Below are 14,643 nucleotides of genomic sequence, written 5' to 3'. Positions count from 1 at the left end.
ATGGCCCAGTGGTTAGGGTAGTGGACTCTCGGTCATAGAATCGTGAGTGTTTATTGAGCGAAAACACCTAAAGCTCCACGAGGCTCCGGCAAGGGATGGTGGCGAACCCTGCTGTACTCTTCCACCACAATTTTCTCTCTCTCTTACTTCCTGTTTCTGTTGTGCCTGTAATTCAAAGGGCCAGCCTTGTCGCGCTGAATTTACCTGAGAACTACGTTAAGGGTACACGTGTGTGTGGAGTGCTCAGCCACTTGCACGTTAATTTCACGAGCAGGCCGTTCCGTTGATCGGATCAACTGGAACCCTCGACATCGTAAGCGACGGAGTGCCAATAACAACTAGATGTAACAGATTGGGGTATGTATTACAATCCAAATATACAGAATTGTAAGATTTAACTTTAGGAGGTAAAAACGTCACAGTTGTAACTGCTGTGTCTTGAAACCATTATTGCTAATTACAAGTTAGCAAAAAATATCTAGATAATACATTCCGGTAGTTGTAGGCTCTTCAGGTGTCACAAGACACCTTCAACGTTGTGAAAGCATCTATCATGACAAGGCCATCTGCGAGCTGGCAGAAATGTTAGCACGCCGGGCCAAATGCTGAGCGATATTTCGTCTGTCTTTATGTTCTGAGTTCAAATTCTGCCAAGGTCAACTTTGTCTTTCATCCTTTCGAGGTCGATCTAATCGACTGGCTCCCTCCCCCAAAATTTTGGTCCTTGTGCTTAGAGTAGAAAATATAGGCTATGAATACATAAAAAGTGTATATGTCAATAAAATTTAACGTCCACTCTTCTGTGCTTCTTTAAGAAGGAATTTGTTTCCAAGCAAGGTAATATTTCGTCAGGACCCGGTGTTTTTCACGGAAAACTGGAAACGAACAACATCGTATGACGGTAGCGCCCGTTTACAAATGTTATATCAAAACAAGTGGCTGTGTGGTAAGGAGCTTGCTTCCCAACCACATGGTTTCGGGTTCAGTCCCACTGCATGGCTCATTGGGCAAATGCCTTCTATAATCTCGGGTTGACAAGCCTTGTAGACGGAAGCTGAAAGAAGCCTATCGTATATATATGTGTGTGTGTCTTAGTCCCCCACCGCTGTTTGACAAACGGTGTTGGTGTGTTTACGTCCCCATAACAGCAGTTCGGCGAAACAAACCAATAGAATACTACCAGACTTTAAGAAAACAAGTCCTGGAGTCAATATATTCGACTAAAACCCTTCAAGACTACGCAAGCATGGCCGCACTCAAATGACACAAGTAAAAGATATATGTGTACATACACACTTCTGCATAAAGAAGTGTCGGTCACTGAAAGTGGATGGTACTCGTGGAAGATGGAGGGCCAGGAAGTTGGGCCTCACAGATGAAATGACAGTGGACCAAGATGTCTGGCGACATGAAGTTCTTAATACCCGCCCATATCAGCGAAACTGAGTTCTTGAAGTGCTGTGTATCCCACCCATACTTGTTTGTTGGCACTCCGTCGCTTACGACGTCGAGGGTTCCAGTTGATCCGATCAACGGAGCAGCCTGCTCGTGAAATTAACGTGCAAGTGGCTGAGCACTCCACAGACACGTGTACCCTCAACGTAGTTCTCGGGGATATTCAGTGTGACAAGGCTGACCCCTTGAATTACAGGCACAACAGAAACAGGAAGTAAGAGTGAGAGAAAGTTGTGGTGAAAAAGTACAGCAGGATTCGCCACCATCCCCTGCCGGAGCCTCGTGGAGTTCTAGGTGTTTTTGCTCAATAAACACTCACAACGCCCGGTCTGGGAATCGAAACCGCGAGTCCGCTGCCCTAACCACTGGGCCATTGCGCCACCCATACTTAACAAGAAAACTTCTCGCACACTACCACAACAAACCAAACTACGTCTCTACTTCTCTTCTTTTCCTCACATTTCAACTTCATCTACTTTGATTACCTCCCAATCCTGACCTCTTGGTCCTGTGCCATTGCATCATTGCTCTCCGCTTGCCCCCGACCTGGGTGTTCCACCAACATAACAAAACTTTGCCCTCACTCTACTCCAACAAACCAATCTACATCTCTTTCTCACATTTACGCCTTCATACACTATACCTAGCTCTCACACCCCTGTTCCTCTCTATCCGGTAGCCCCCACCCCAACTCTATATATACTCAGATCTTTCGCCACTTGCGCACACTCTCTTCACAATATCCTGCCACTTATATTATGGCATTTGAACCTCAAGGGTTTGCCCTGGCACTTGCCACCATCTATATCTCTCTCTTCCTTTACTCAACCATCTCATATTCTGATCACCGTTTCTTGTGTGTATGCCCAGCATTTTACCACCATCTCTATCCTGCTGTCTCCCACTCTCTCCTCTTACACGTCCCTCAGGTTGGGCAACCGTATATTTTTTTAGCGATAGCACGCCTGTTTCTTTCTTCATTCCTGATGTTTCTCTCTCTGGCCGGGTAACTTTGTACTTCCTCTACAGCAAGACGCCTGTATCTGTCTCATCTCCTCCTCTCTTAAAAGTTTTTCTTCTGTTATGTCTTGCAAGTACTTGGTAACTCTGTCAGTGCAGCTGCCACTTAAAAGCACCCAGTCGACACCATAATGTGTTTGGTGTTCGGAAGGGCATCCAGCTGTAAAAACCTTGCCAAAACTGACCTCGCTTGTGCCACGTAAAAAGCACTAAGTCCACTCTGTAAGGATTTTGCAGTTTTGGGAATTTGTATGAGAGTTCAAATGACAAAAATAAAGTTAGGAACGACTAATCTATATAGAAATGGCCTCTACATGTGTACGAAGTATCACTTTTATGTCCATTCCTATCAACAAAGTTACAAGCAGGAGACCCAAAAACAGAAAGTGATGATGCCTACCCACATTACTCTGCATTCATTCTTTATTAAAAAAGAAAAAAGAAAAACAGTCATTTAACCCTTTTCATTTCCAAGAGGTCTGTAAGACCGATTCTTAAATCCAGTTTCTAAGACGTTGGGTGAATGAAAAGCAATTCTCCCATACTTTAAAAGACCAAGCTTTCACTGACAACTTTCTCTGATGTCCTGGTACGTATTTTCGATAGTTAAGTGAATTGTTTTCTTTTAGTCGCAGGTGAACTCTGATTGGGAAGACATACGATTAAACGGACTGTTAGCCTTGACCATCGCGTCTCTGCCGAGTTATTAAGCATTACAGTATCCAGTAAATTTATTTCAGTTTTTTTTCCTTCTTTATTTTCCGTAAGGTATGGGTTGTGATTTGATTGCTACCTCTAGCAGGTAAGCAATCACGTATGTCCCTCGTTATCTTGAAAAACTTAAGATACTCATGGAGCTTAGGTTTTCCAAGCAGTCACCTAAGTACTAACATGACTTGGCGTTTTGCTTAACTTCGGTAATCGGACGAGAACTGTAATATTATCGTAAGCAATTGAATTTTGTACAACCTAGTGGCCTACTTAGAGGTTCAACGAATTCTTTGTGATGATTTGAACTCACAAATCATATTTCACACATACTATGTATAAATTCTATTTACACACACACACACATATATATATATATTCATATGTATGTGTGTAATTGGGTATAGATAAATATCGCTGACAGTTGAGACTAGTAGACTGGAATCAGGCGAGTAAAGAAAATTGCCTCAATGCAACGCTATCTCCCAATCTGGTAAGTCTATGAAAAGCTATTACTAACACTTTAGTTTGCAAAAACACGTTGAAGCCAAGAATAAAGGGGTTCGTTTTCTTTAAAAACAAAGTTGTCATAATCTGTCCTTAGGTATTCTGGATATTTTTTATCAAATTAGTTTATCTGTATATGGTTCAGCTTCGTCAGTACAACCAGGATCGAGACTACCAGCAACAGGAATAGTGGTATTTGTAGCTAAGTTGATAAATAAATGCATGGCTACATCTGCTCGACATTGAATATCCTTTATTAAAAGATGGAGCTCATGATTTGGCAGGACATTTGTGTCTACATTTATCCATTCACTAGCCATTTCTGCACCATACAAAATCTAATTGCAATAGAATATAACTCGAGAGTGTGAGGAAGTTTTTAACTGTTGTCAGCACGGAAATGATGAAAATAAATGGAGAAAAAAAGTGGAAGCAAAAGCAGCGGAAGACGAATGATATGGGCCATATATTCTGGAACAAGAAGGATGCTTAATCGCACCTCGCGGAAATGACAGCGATGGTGTTGCTGCGAAGAATGGTCAGCGACACTCGCTGCAGTAGCCATTCCACCTCGCGGAGCTCATTTCTCTGACGGGCGGCCGTTATCCCAATTTTGTGGAAGAATGCAATAATATGGGGTCCTATAACACCTGACGTCTCGACGGCTGCCAGCCAAGCTCCTGTACTTATTGATTTTTCTTTCCTTCGCGATACCGTGGTTTGCGACAAATGCGGCGAGGTTGGAGCTGTATATTTCTCTGGAAGTTTACTGAAAACTTGTGTCCTGAAAGTCCCAAGATTTCTGTCTTAAAGTGAAGTATTAATCTACCGAAACTCGAAATAGATTAAATAATACCGGTTAACTTTATTCTCTTCAGACCCATAAAGAGTTAAATAGTATAAGGTATTCCCATAACACTGTGGAAGTTAATATCGAACAGTTTTCTTTTGAGAATTCCCTTAGGAGTAGATTTAAGTTAGGAAAACCATTGGTGGAGACGTAAAAATGGAACGACTACTTAAGTTTTCATTCAAACCACTTAAATCTGAATCCGTACTCTACAGACATAAAACGTATTTTTCTTTTCTATATTACTATTATGAAATAAGACTTCATATAAAATGTTTCATACCTCAGTTCTAAAATTTCTTTTTAAATTGAAACTGCTAAGAAACAACATTTGATATCAAATGTTTTTTACTAAGAAAAAAATTAATCCAATGATTATATATATATTTTTTTATTCATTAGTTGTGTCTGTGAAACTAGAAGTAGGATGCTTAAAATCTTGGGTGTCTACATCTGCCGCGTGTGTTATGGCGAAGTGGAGTTACTGAGAAAAAATAAATTTCACAATAAAAGGTAGGTATTTGTTAAGAGTAAAATAGACAGTTTCAAGTGTGGTACCTCAATGGGTAATTTAGTCTTGTGAGCGGAATATAAATAACTTTTCTCGAATACAGAGTATAGACTTTTAAACAACAGCCCTCACTTTTGGTATTGTGTGCCTATAATAGAAAGGTTTATTAGCTACTGCCAGTATGCTTCAGCCATTTTTTGACAAGGAAATAATAATTTTATCACCGCGAGAATCGTTTGTTTACGTAGTCAGCACTTACTGTTATTCGGCTGAATGGATGTCAGTCATTGGTTGAAATTACAGAAATACGACAACTTTAACATGAAATAACTTGCGATGTACGTTTTTTTGTTAAGAAGACTAAGAGAAAAAGATGTTTTATATGACACATTCTACCAGTGTCCCAAGTTTCAAAGTGTTTCGTTAAGAAAATACTGGTGCCCCCGTTTTGAACAGGATCCCTAAATTGAAAAGTTAGCGTATGAACAAGTGGATTGCGAAATCATATTTACTCTTAAAAAATTCAACGCAAGTAAAGCACATTTATACTTGAGTAGGAAAATTCAACGCAAGAATAAATCTCAGGCGAGCGAATTCTGCAATCGGTTTTCGATTCCCACTTTAAACCAAAGTACCTTTGTTTCAAACAGCAAAATACGAATATTATGCGATTTCATTCTTTGTCGCAAATTTATGAAATTTTGTAGAAATATGTATTTAATAAGGTAGTCGATTGTTTTGTAATTAATTGCATCTCTTTACGTTCTGAGTTCAAACCCCCGCTGAGGTCAATTTAGCACAAAATGTTGCTAAGCTGAAGAGGTTGATTGTGTGGGCGCGCAAATACATTATTTTAATGTAAAATTATTATTTTCATTTATTACATATAAACATGTACATCTTTTAGAACATTTCATTTTATAAGATTTTTGCTGGCAAATTTTTAAATTGATAATAATTTATTTACATGAAAGAAAATTACCGGAGAACTTTCTAGTTCTTCCAAATCTTGCTGTTAAAATTATTGAAACCATTTGTGGAGATTTTTCTTTTTTTATATCACAGTAACTTGTCACACACCACAAGGTTTAACAGAACCTCCTGAAGTAAGCCAGCACGCTCGCCGCATTACCACGGGCGATGGCGCGGTTAAGGCGTTGGGAAAGTCAAGCCTTCTCACGAGCATTACCTGACACCTCGGTAAAGCGAGCTGCCAACGTTAAGAACTTCGCGGTTTGTGGTTGAGGGTGATACTTTAGCGTGCGGCCTACCTCAGTATCCTGTCTACGTTATGAAATTACTTTTAGCGTGCTGTCTACCTTTTATTACCCTCTTAACCTGAGTTAATTTTAACAATTGTGAATCTAGTGACAGGAGCACATACTCAGGCTATTGAGAGATCATGGGTGGATTCCAAAACAACTACCTTAAAGAGAATGAGAGGTATCTGTAGTGAGCTTTTCAAGTCACACTTTGATAATTTATTATTGGTTTTGATCTCCTCCGTACCAAGTAGTCCGTTCCGACTCCATTGTTGTTCAACCAACAATTGTTCTAAACCTTTTTTTGTGTCGTAGATGCAGACCATGTATAGAGCCATGATACATTTGAGAGAATAGATTATAATTTCTGAGACATTAATACCTCTTCTAATTTTATCGAGGAGTTGAACTCGGAACCACAAGTCAATAAAAGAATTCAATTTTATAGCGCTCTCGCTATCTACTTGCAGTGAAACGAATGTGAATGCTTCCGAAACTCCAAATGGCTTTTGGAGCTTGATGGTGAGAAGCAAGTGATAAATCTCACTCTGGTTAGGATACTGGATTATCGCAGATACTCCCTCCTTCCCTTCCCAACTACATACTCCAAGCTGATCTGGTATATTTTCACCTTGAGCAGTTAGGTGTAAGATAATATCGATCTAAAATTTTGGCGCAAAGCCGGCAATTTTGGTGGAGGGGCTAAGTCGATTACCTCGATTCAAGGGTTGAAAGGCAAAGTCGACCTTGACGGAATTTGAATTCATAACGTAAAGACGGACGAAATGCCATTAAGCATTTTTCCCGGCGAGCTAACGATTCTGGCAGCTCGCTGCCTCATAGGACAAATAGCATTGATGTTCTGTCCATAAGCAACAATTTTAGACCCAAGAGCAGTGAATTTCATATACCATCCACTTGATCTCGCTTCAACATTATTATATGGTTGTTTGATCATTCCTACCAAAGGCACTGTACTGTGTACTTTTGGTAGACATTCTTTCAATATTTTTTCCGGCACTATGCGGCGAGCTAACAGAATCATCAACTCTGTGAATAAAATGCATAGCGGCATTTCGTCCGTCTTTACGTTCTGAGATCAAATTCCATCGATGTTGACTTTGCTTTTCATCCTTTCGAGGTCGATAACGCAAATATCAGTTGAGCACTGGGGACTATATAATCGACTTACCTCCTCATCCAAAATTTCAGGCTTTGTCCTATCGTAGAAAGAAATCTATTATCCGGCACTGTTAACGTTAGCCATTCACTAGGCCGCAGTAAGTCTACCTCGTAATTTGCGTATCTTACAAGCTTTGGTAAATCTGTCTCTTTTCACGTGTCTACTTTTATGCTATTACCGATCGTAGTAAGTTTGTCCATTCACATTTCTACTTTGATAATTTAAAAATTATTTATGAACTAACTGACTCATAGAAATGTTTTCTTCCTTGAAATAACAGATCAAAGAACAGTCCAGTCAGTGACAAAAATGTAAGTGTTCAGGTTACCAATGATGAACACTGTCCCTCGACTTATAAAATGCAATCGACCAACACAATGTCACCTACGAGGCCGAATAAGACTGACCAATGCAGATCACCAATTACACGACCAAATACTGTTCTCAATCCCATCATCTACACAAGTGACCAACACTCGCTCCCCACCAAGTCGACCAATACGAATGACCAACACTCTTACCGCACCACATTACCAAAAACGATTGACCAAAACTCGCTCCCCACTGCGTCAACAAATACACCTGACATCAACAAATACGAATCGCTCTTCTGTGTATCTGACATTAATAAAATTGCCTCATATCGTGAATTCGGAATAAACGAAATATAGTACTTAATAAAAACGGACGAAAAGTAAAGCTTAATAAAGCAAAATTTTAACCATTTTTTTTTTCTCTAAGTAAATACAAGCCATCATAAAAACCATGAATGCATATATATATTGTCATACACATGTTTCTTAATAATTTGTCATATGAATGAAATGGGTGTCTTTATTAAGCCATGGCTACTTAACATTTGGAGTCTTTTAATTTCAATTAGTCGGAAGAAGATAGACGAGTTCAATTGGGTTTTCGTGTCTTACTTCGATGAATTTCTTTCTGCTTACTTAAAAGTACTGCATTAATTTAGTAAACAAGTATATTACAATTTCATTTGACTGAGTAGTTTGCCAAATGTGTTGTTTTGGCTTCACCGTGGAATCGCAGAACTCCCCAATAAAGCCAGGGTATATTCTTTACTCCAATACTAAACGGCTTCTTGAAATATCTGATCCCTAGCACGGTTACGCGCCTTATACAAATATTCTGCTCTATCCTATTCAATTTCTATTTTCTCTCTAACCCTGAAATCTATTCTGGGTATTCTTGTATAAACTTTTTAACCATGTATTATTTTTCTCTTTTAACATGTTTATTTATCTCATGCTTATCACTATCGTTCACATTTTGTTCCTTTTCTTTTCTTGTTTAGCAATTCTTATTCTTTCTCTTAGCTTTAACGCCCTCGTTTATCATGCGACACCTAATTGCATTTTTTTCATTAATTTCATTCCTTACTGATTTCTCTCTATATACCTAATTTTTGTTTCTTCTCTTCCCTCTCTCCAAAATATTTCCCTGTGTCTTCCCTAACCTCATTCAATTCAATTCCTGCTGCCTCGCTCTGTTAACATTAGCTATCATGACACACTAAACTTCGCGAAATTCACCCTCCCCCACACGAGAGTTCCGGACCCCAGTAATGAATTCATTTGCATACAACCAATCAGAGCTCACCTTGACCATGTCAAGTTAAGAAAAACACTCTACAAAGTAAACTCAAGACGAAGAACGATGTAAGTCGACCGATCCCCAAGTTATGCCTGATTTCTTTTTATACTTATGATCGGATTTTGTTAGGCCCCATATAGTAAAGATGTGGATGGGGAAAGATGTGGGTAGAGGGTGATGTGTTAGCATGAGTGTATTATATGCGTGTGTGCGCAGTGACTAAACGAATCAACAGCTTTTCTTACTAGTTGAATAGCATCCTTTCGCCATACACATTTTATGAACTTAAAATCAGAGCAAAATTGAAGGGGGCTGATTTGGTAAATGAAACAAACGAAATCCAATCGGATCGTGTAAATTTTCCGAAAGTCCTCCCCTTCAACCCACCCCGTTCGTTTGCGCAAATTTTTGTTTTCATATTCGTTTTCTACCTTTTTTTTTTTTTTACGCCTATTAGACTAGTATTTTTTTCGTTTTGGTGACCGGGTGCTAAACTAGATCCTGAAAGTTATGAGTGGGGGGAAAAAACGGATCGTGTGAATTTTCCGACGGTCCTCTCCCCACCCATTCGGAACGCATTTTCCCCACAAATTTCTTCATCATCGTAATCTGTGCCATTTGAACGGTATCTCTATAGAATTTCACTTATATCCATTTTCCTGAAAGTTATAAGGGAAAAATCGGATCTTGTGTATTCTCCGAAAGTCCTCTCCCCACCCATCTGCCCCTTTCGTTTGCGCAAAGTTTTGTTTTCATATTCGTTTTCTACGCATCTTTTTACACCTATCAGGCTGGGGTATTTTGTTTTCGTGACTGGGTATTAAACTGTATATTAACCAAATTTTATAGGTATTAGTTCGAATTATAGTCCCAACCAAATGTAGATTTCCCTTTTGACGAGACATTCATTAAAAAAAAGAAGAAAAAAGGCTGTAAATTAGAGAGATTTTGAAGAAATATGATTTCAAATTAAATGCAACTACTGATATAAAAAAAAAAAATTAAGACACAAGTGGTTTTATAAATATAAGTGATCAGTGTGGAAATGAAGCGTAAAATGTAAGCTATTAGAAAAAGAGATGTAATTGCTGTCTATCACAAAATGATTCTCGACAAAACTTGTGGTGGTGGTGGTTGCGGTAGTAAAAGTGTCACAGTCGCACGGAGACAGTGTTCTTATTACAATGGAAAAGCAAGCAGACTTCAGCTTTGTTTGTTACTATGGAAACAGACACTAATGTGAGAGTTACTGGCATGTGTGCAACGGTGGTTTTCGATTGGATAAAATTAGCCAAAGTCAAACTTTAAAAACTATTAACATGATTTTTTTTTATTTATAGCGAAGGTGAATTTCATTTTCATAATTATTTACTTACAAAGCTAAAATTGGCATACCAAATTTGAAAACAATGGGAACAAAATTGATAAAATACGGAATTTGTGACAGCAACCAAAAAGACATTCTATATTTTGCAAGCTAGTTACTATTTGCACACGATAACGCTTCCCGAATTACTCATGTAGGGGAGATCACTCCACTTACTTTTATTTGGGAATAATTTCCCGTTAATTGCTCCTTATCACTTGTTTCGGTTACTGCATTGCGGCCATGATGAGGGCTCGCCTTCCAAGGGTTTTAGTCGAACAAATTTACTTCAGTACTTATTCTTTCTATTTTTACCGAACCGCTAAGTTACAGAAATGTAAACAAACACCATTTGTCAAGTGGTGAGTGGGGACAAACAAACGTGTGTGTGTGTGTGTTGTAGATGTACGGCCTTCTTTCTGTTACCGTCTACCAAATCCACTCATAAGGCTTTGGTCTGCTCGAAGTTATAGTAGAAGACACTTACCCAAGGTGCGTCATTCAATGGGACTGAACCTCAAGCCATGTTATTCTGAAGCAAACTTCTTACCACAGCCACACCTCTCGTCCGTCTTTACGTCCTGGTTTCAAATTCTGCAGAGCTCGACTTTCCCTTTCATCCTTTCGGGGTCGATAAAATATGTACAGTTGAGTACTGAGGTCAATGCAATCGACTTACCTCTTCCCACGAAGTTGCTAGCCTTGTGCCAAAATTTGAAACCAATACTTATTTTTCATCAATTCTACATTTAAAAAAAAATCACTGAGAGCCCATTACCTTTTGAAGGGACTTTAGGAGTGTTTTCTAAAACATACTATGAAAATTTTAAAGTTGTCTCCTGTTATGCGGAACTCTTAAAATATGTATATTAATAGAATATATGCGCGGCAGGTAATTGTGTCAATTCTCATATATATAGTAAATCTAAAAAAACGAAGAACACAACAAAATAACAACGCAAGGATGTGGTACATGTAAAGTATTAGCAGACGCTCAGGGAAGGAAAGAAAGGTGCTTTTACATTTCGAGCAAAGCTCTTTGTCAGAGACAGAAGAAAGTCTAATAAAAAAGGGAGACGGGGGAAAAAAGAAAAAAAAAAAAATCGCCAGTGATTCAACTTTATTCATATATTCTATTATGGTATAATGAATAATTTTCCTTTACAATTCATTATTGGCAACATTACAACTGTCCAGTGATGTTATTACTGATCTCTGAGGAATACATTTATCAGTTATTTATCTCTATCATATAATATCAATTGTATCTTTTCTGTCCCAGGAAAATATGGAATATATATTATGCTTTTATTCAAAATATCACAATCTTATCTCAGCACTGTAGAGGTAATTGTGATGATAAAATATATAGTCACAGCAGCTTCCTATAACACTGCTATGTCTTCTGTCCAGTTTAAATACATTTGTGGTGATACAAGTTATTTTTTAAATAAAACGAAGCTTAACAAAGAGCATGTGTCCAAATAAGCCACATGTATCTCATGCAAGAGGGCATCTGGCTGTAAAACACTACCTCAAAAAGAGAACCATGGTGAGAATATAGTTTGTCATGGTTTCATTGATTACTGTTCAGTCCACAAGTCTAGTTCATGATTTAGCAATGTAAATGGTCATACAATGTTGGTTGTTATTGTGAGTAGTAATCAATTCTGACAAACAAAAAGTCACATTTTTGTACAGAAAGATATATGTGAAGTTGAGTTGCGTTTTTGTGCAAATGGATTTTCCTATAAAAATATAAATCTGGTTAATTAATTCACCACATCCAGAGAATCTTTTATCGCAGACACATCAGAATGAAATGATTTCTCCCCTGCATGAATGCATATGTGTTTAGTTAAGTGAGTCCTTTGAGAGAATGATTTACTACAGACATCACAGTCACATGGTTTCTACCTTGACTGAATATGATTGTGTGTAGATAAGTCTCAACTTCAAGAGAAAGATTTACCACAGGTATCAGAGAGAAATGGTTTCTCCCCTGTTCGCATACATACATGTTTAATTAAGCCACAATTATCAGCAAATGACTTACCACAGATATCACAGCAAAATGTTTTCTCTCCTGTATGTATACGCATATGTTGAGTAAAGTTACTATTTTGAGAGAATGATTTACCACAGATATCACAGTGATATGGTTTCTCCCCTGTATGAATACGTTTGTGGTTCGTTAAGACACTATTTTGAGAGAATGATTTACTACAAATATCACACTGATATGGCTTCTCTCCAGTATGCATACGCTTGTGCTTAGTTAAGCCACTATTTTCAGAGAATAATTTACCACAGATATCACAGCGAAATGGTTTCTCTCCTGTATGAATACGTTTATGTCTACTTAATCCATTACTTTCTATGAATGACTTTTTACAAATATCACAATGAAATAGTTTCTCTCCTGCATGTATACGCACATGCTTAGTTAAGCCACTATTTCGCAAGAATGATTTATCACACATATGACATTGATACAGTTTCTCTCCTGTATGCATATGTTCGTGTTGAGTTAAGCCACTATTTTCAGAGAATGATTTACCACAGATATCACAGTGAAATGGTTTCTCTCCTGTATGCCTATGCACATGTTTAGTTAAGTCACTATTTCGAAAGAATGATTTACCACAGATACGACAGTGATATGGCTTCTCTCCTGTATGAAAACGTACATGTTTAGTTAAGTCACTACTTGCAGAGAACGATTTACCACAAGTGTTACACTGATATGGTTTCTCTCCTGTATGCATACGTACATGTTTAGTCAAGTCACTATTTCGAAAGAATGGTTTACCACAGATACGACAGTGATATGGCTTCTCCCCTGTATGTATACGTTTGTGATGAGTTAAAACAGTTTTCTGAGAGAATGATTTACCACAGACATCACACTGATATGGTTTCTCTCCTGTATGAATGCGTTTGTGAGTAGTTAACACACTTCTTCGAGAGAATGATTTACCACAAATATCACAGTGAAATGGTTTCTCCCCTGTGTGCATACGTATGTGTTCAGTTAAGTCACTATTTGTAGAGAATGATTTACCGCAGATATCACACCGATATGGTTTTTCTCCTGTATGAATAAGTTTGTGTCTAGTTACACCACTACTTTTAGAGAATGATTTACCACAGATATCACAATGATATGGTTTTTCTCCAGTATGAATATGTTTGTGAGTAGTTAAACCAGAATTTTGAGAGAACGATTTACCACAGATATTGCAATGAAATGGTTTCTCTCCTGTATGAATACGTTTATGTCTACTTAATTTAGCGCATTCAGAGAATGATTTACCACAGATATCACAGTGATGTGGCTTCTCTCCTGTATGAATATGTTTGTGAATAGTTAAGGAACTACTTACAGAAAATGATCTACCACAAATATCGCAGTGAAATGGTTTCTCACCTGTGTGAATACGTACGTGTTTAATTAAGTCATTTTTTCGTAAAAATGATTTACCACAGATTTCACAATAAAATGGTTTCTCTTGTAAATTTTTTGACATTCTTCAAAGAATATAGAAACCCTGTCTACTGTTATCAACTGTAATCTTGATTGATATCTAGAGGCTATCAACACCTTTAAAAATTCATTGTAGTTTAACTAAAAGGCAAAAGCACCAATCTATGAGGTTGAGAAATGTTGCTATTAATCCTCAGTTCAGAGCAAATAATTCACAGTAATTCCACCATAGATTAATAGCATGTCTTGTATAACATTTTTCTTTAGACTTTAAAGGTTACAAATATTGAAGATGTATCCAATGTAAAAATAAATTCTGTTGTGTCAATGTTGTCTGTTAATCTGAAATAATAAAGAAACAATATAAGAAACAGAGGAGAGATCAATATGGAAATTTTCCTACATACAGATTAACAAATTACACAACATAGATAGATAGATAGATAAATTGTGATAATGGAACAAGAAGTTTAAAGAAAAAGAAACAGTAAGGTTTCTAAATAATGCAAGATCTTCATATGGACACATGCTTATACACTGTAGGATATCTTTCAATTTATATGATAAACTTTATAAATCTTAAAGTTCAATATTCCCATGATGTAAGTTACAGATATTGACATGAGTTATTCAAATAATTCTCACCAGACAGTGGGATGCATGGTTGCTCTTAAATACAA

At 37.6% G+C, this 14,643-nt stretch overlaps 2 protein-coding genes across 2 annotated transcripts in view; one reads left to right on the top strand and one right to left on the bottom strand.

Moving 5' to 3' along the window:
• The first annotated feature begins 3,599 nt into the window (after positions 1-3,599).
• LOC128247634 (uncharacterized) lies at positions 3,600-8,223 on the top strand. Its single transcript, XM_052967489.1, has 3 exons — positions 3,600-3,676; positions 4,943-5,053; positions 7,777-8,223. Exons 1-3 carry the CDS (start codon positions 3,654-3,656, stop codon positions 8,165-8,167), a joined length of 525 nt encoding a protein of 174 aa, XP_052823449.1. The 5' UTR covers positions 3,600-3,653; the 3' UTR covers positions 8,168-8,223.
• Positions 8,224-10,619: 2,396 nt separating this feature from the next.
• LOC106872433 (zinc finger protein 208) overlaps positions 10,620-14,643 on the bottom strand; it is a 43,597-nt gene continuing 39,573 nt past the window's right edge. The window contains exon 4 of the mRNA XM_052967681.1: positions 10,620-14,007. Coding sequence (XP_052823641.1) covers positions 12,432-14,007 — 1,576 coding nt within the window. The 3' untranslated portion in view covers positions 10,620-12,431. The remainder of the gene's footprint in view (positions 14,008-14,643) is intronic.

The sequence above is a fragment of the Octopus bimaculoides genome, chromosome 4 (genome assembly GCF_001194135.2).
Source record: "Octopus bimaculoides isolate UCB-OBI-ISO-001 chromosome 4, ASM119413v2, whole genome shotgun sequence".
NCBI classification, from domain to species: Eukaryota; Metazoa; Mollusca; class Cephalopoda; order Octopoda; family Octopodidae; genus Octopus; species Octopus bimaculoides.
This window is presented reverse-complemented; position numbering and strand designations above follow the sequence as displayed.

Excerpts from the sequence above, each read along its gene's own strand:
- LOC128247634 (XM_052967489.1), top strand. The coding sequence starts at position 3,654 with ATGCAACGCTATCTCCCAATCTG. Across the intron at positions 3,677-4,942 it reads CAACGCTATCTCCCAATCTG|TTGTGTCTGTGAAACTAGAA; the intron begins GTAAGTCTATGA and ends TTTATTCATTAG. Across the intron at positions 5,054-7,776 it reads AATAAATTTCACAATAAAAG|ATCAAAGAACAGTCCAGTCA; the intron begins GTAGGTATTTGT and ends TTGAAATAACAG.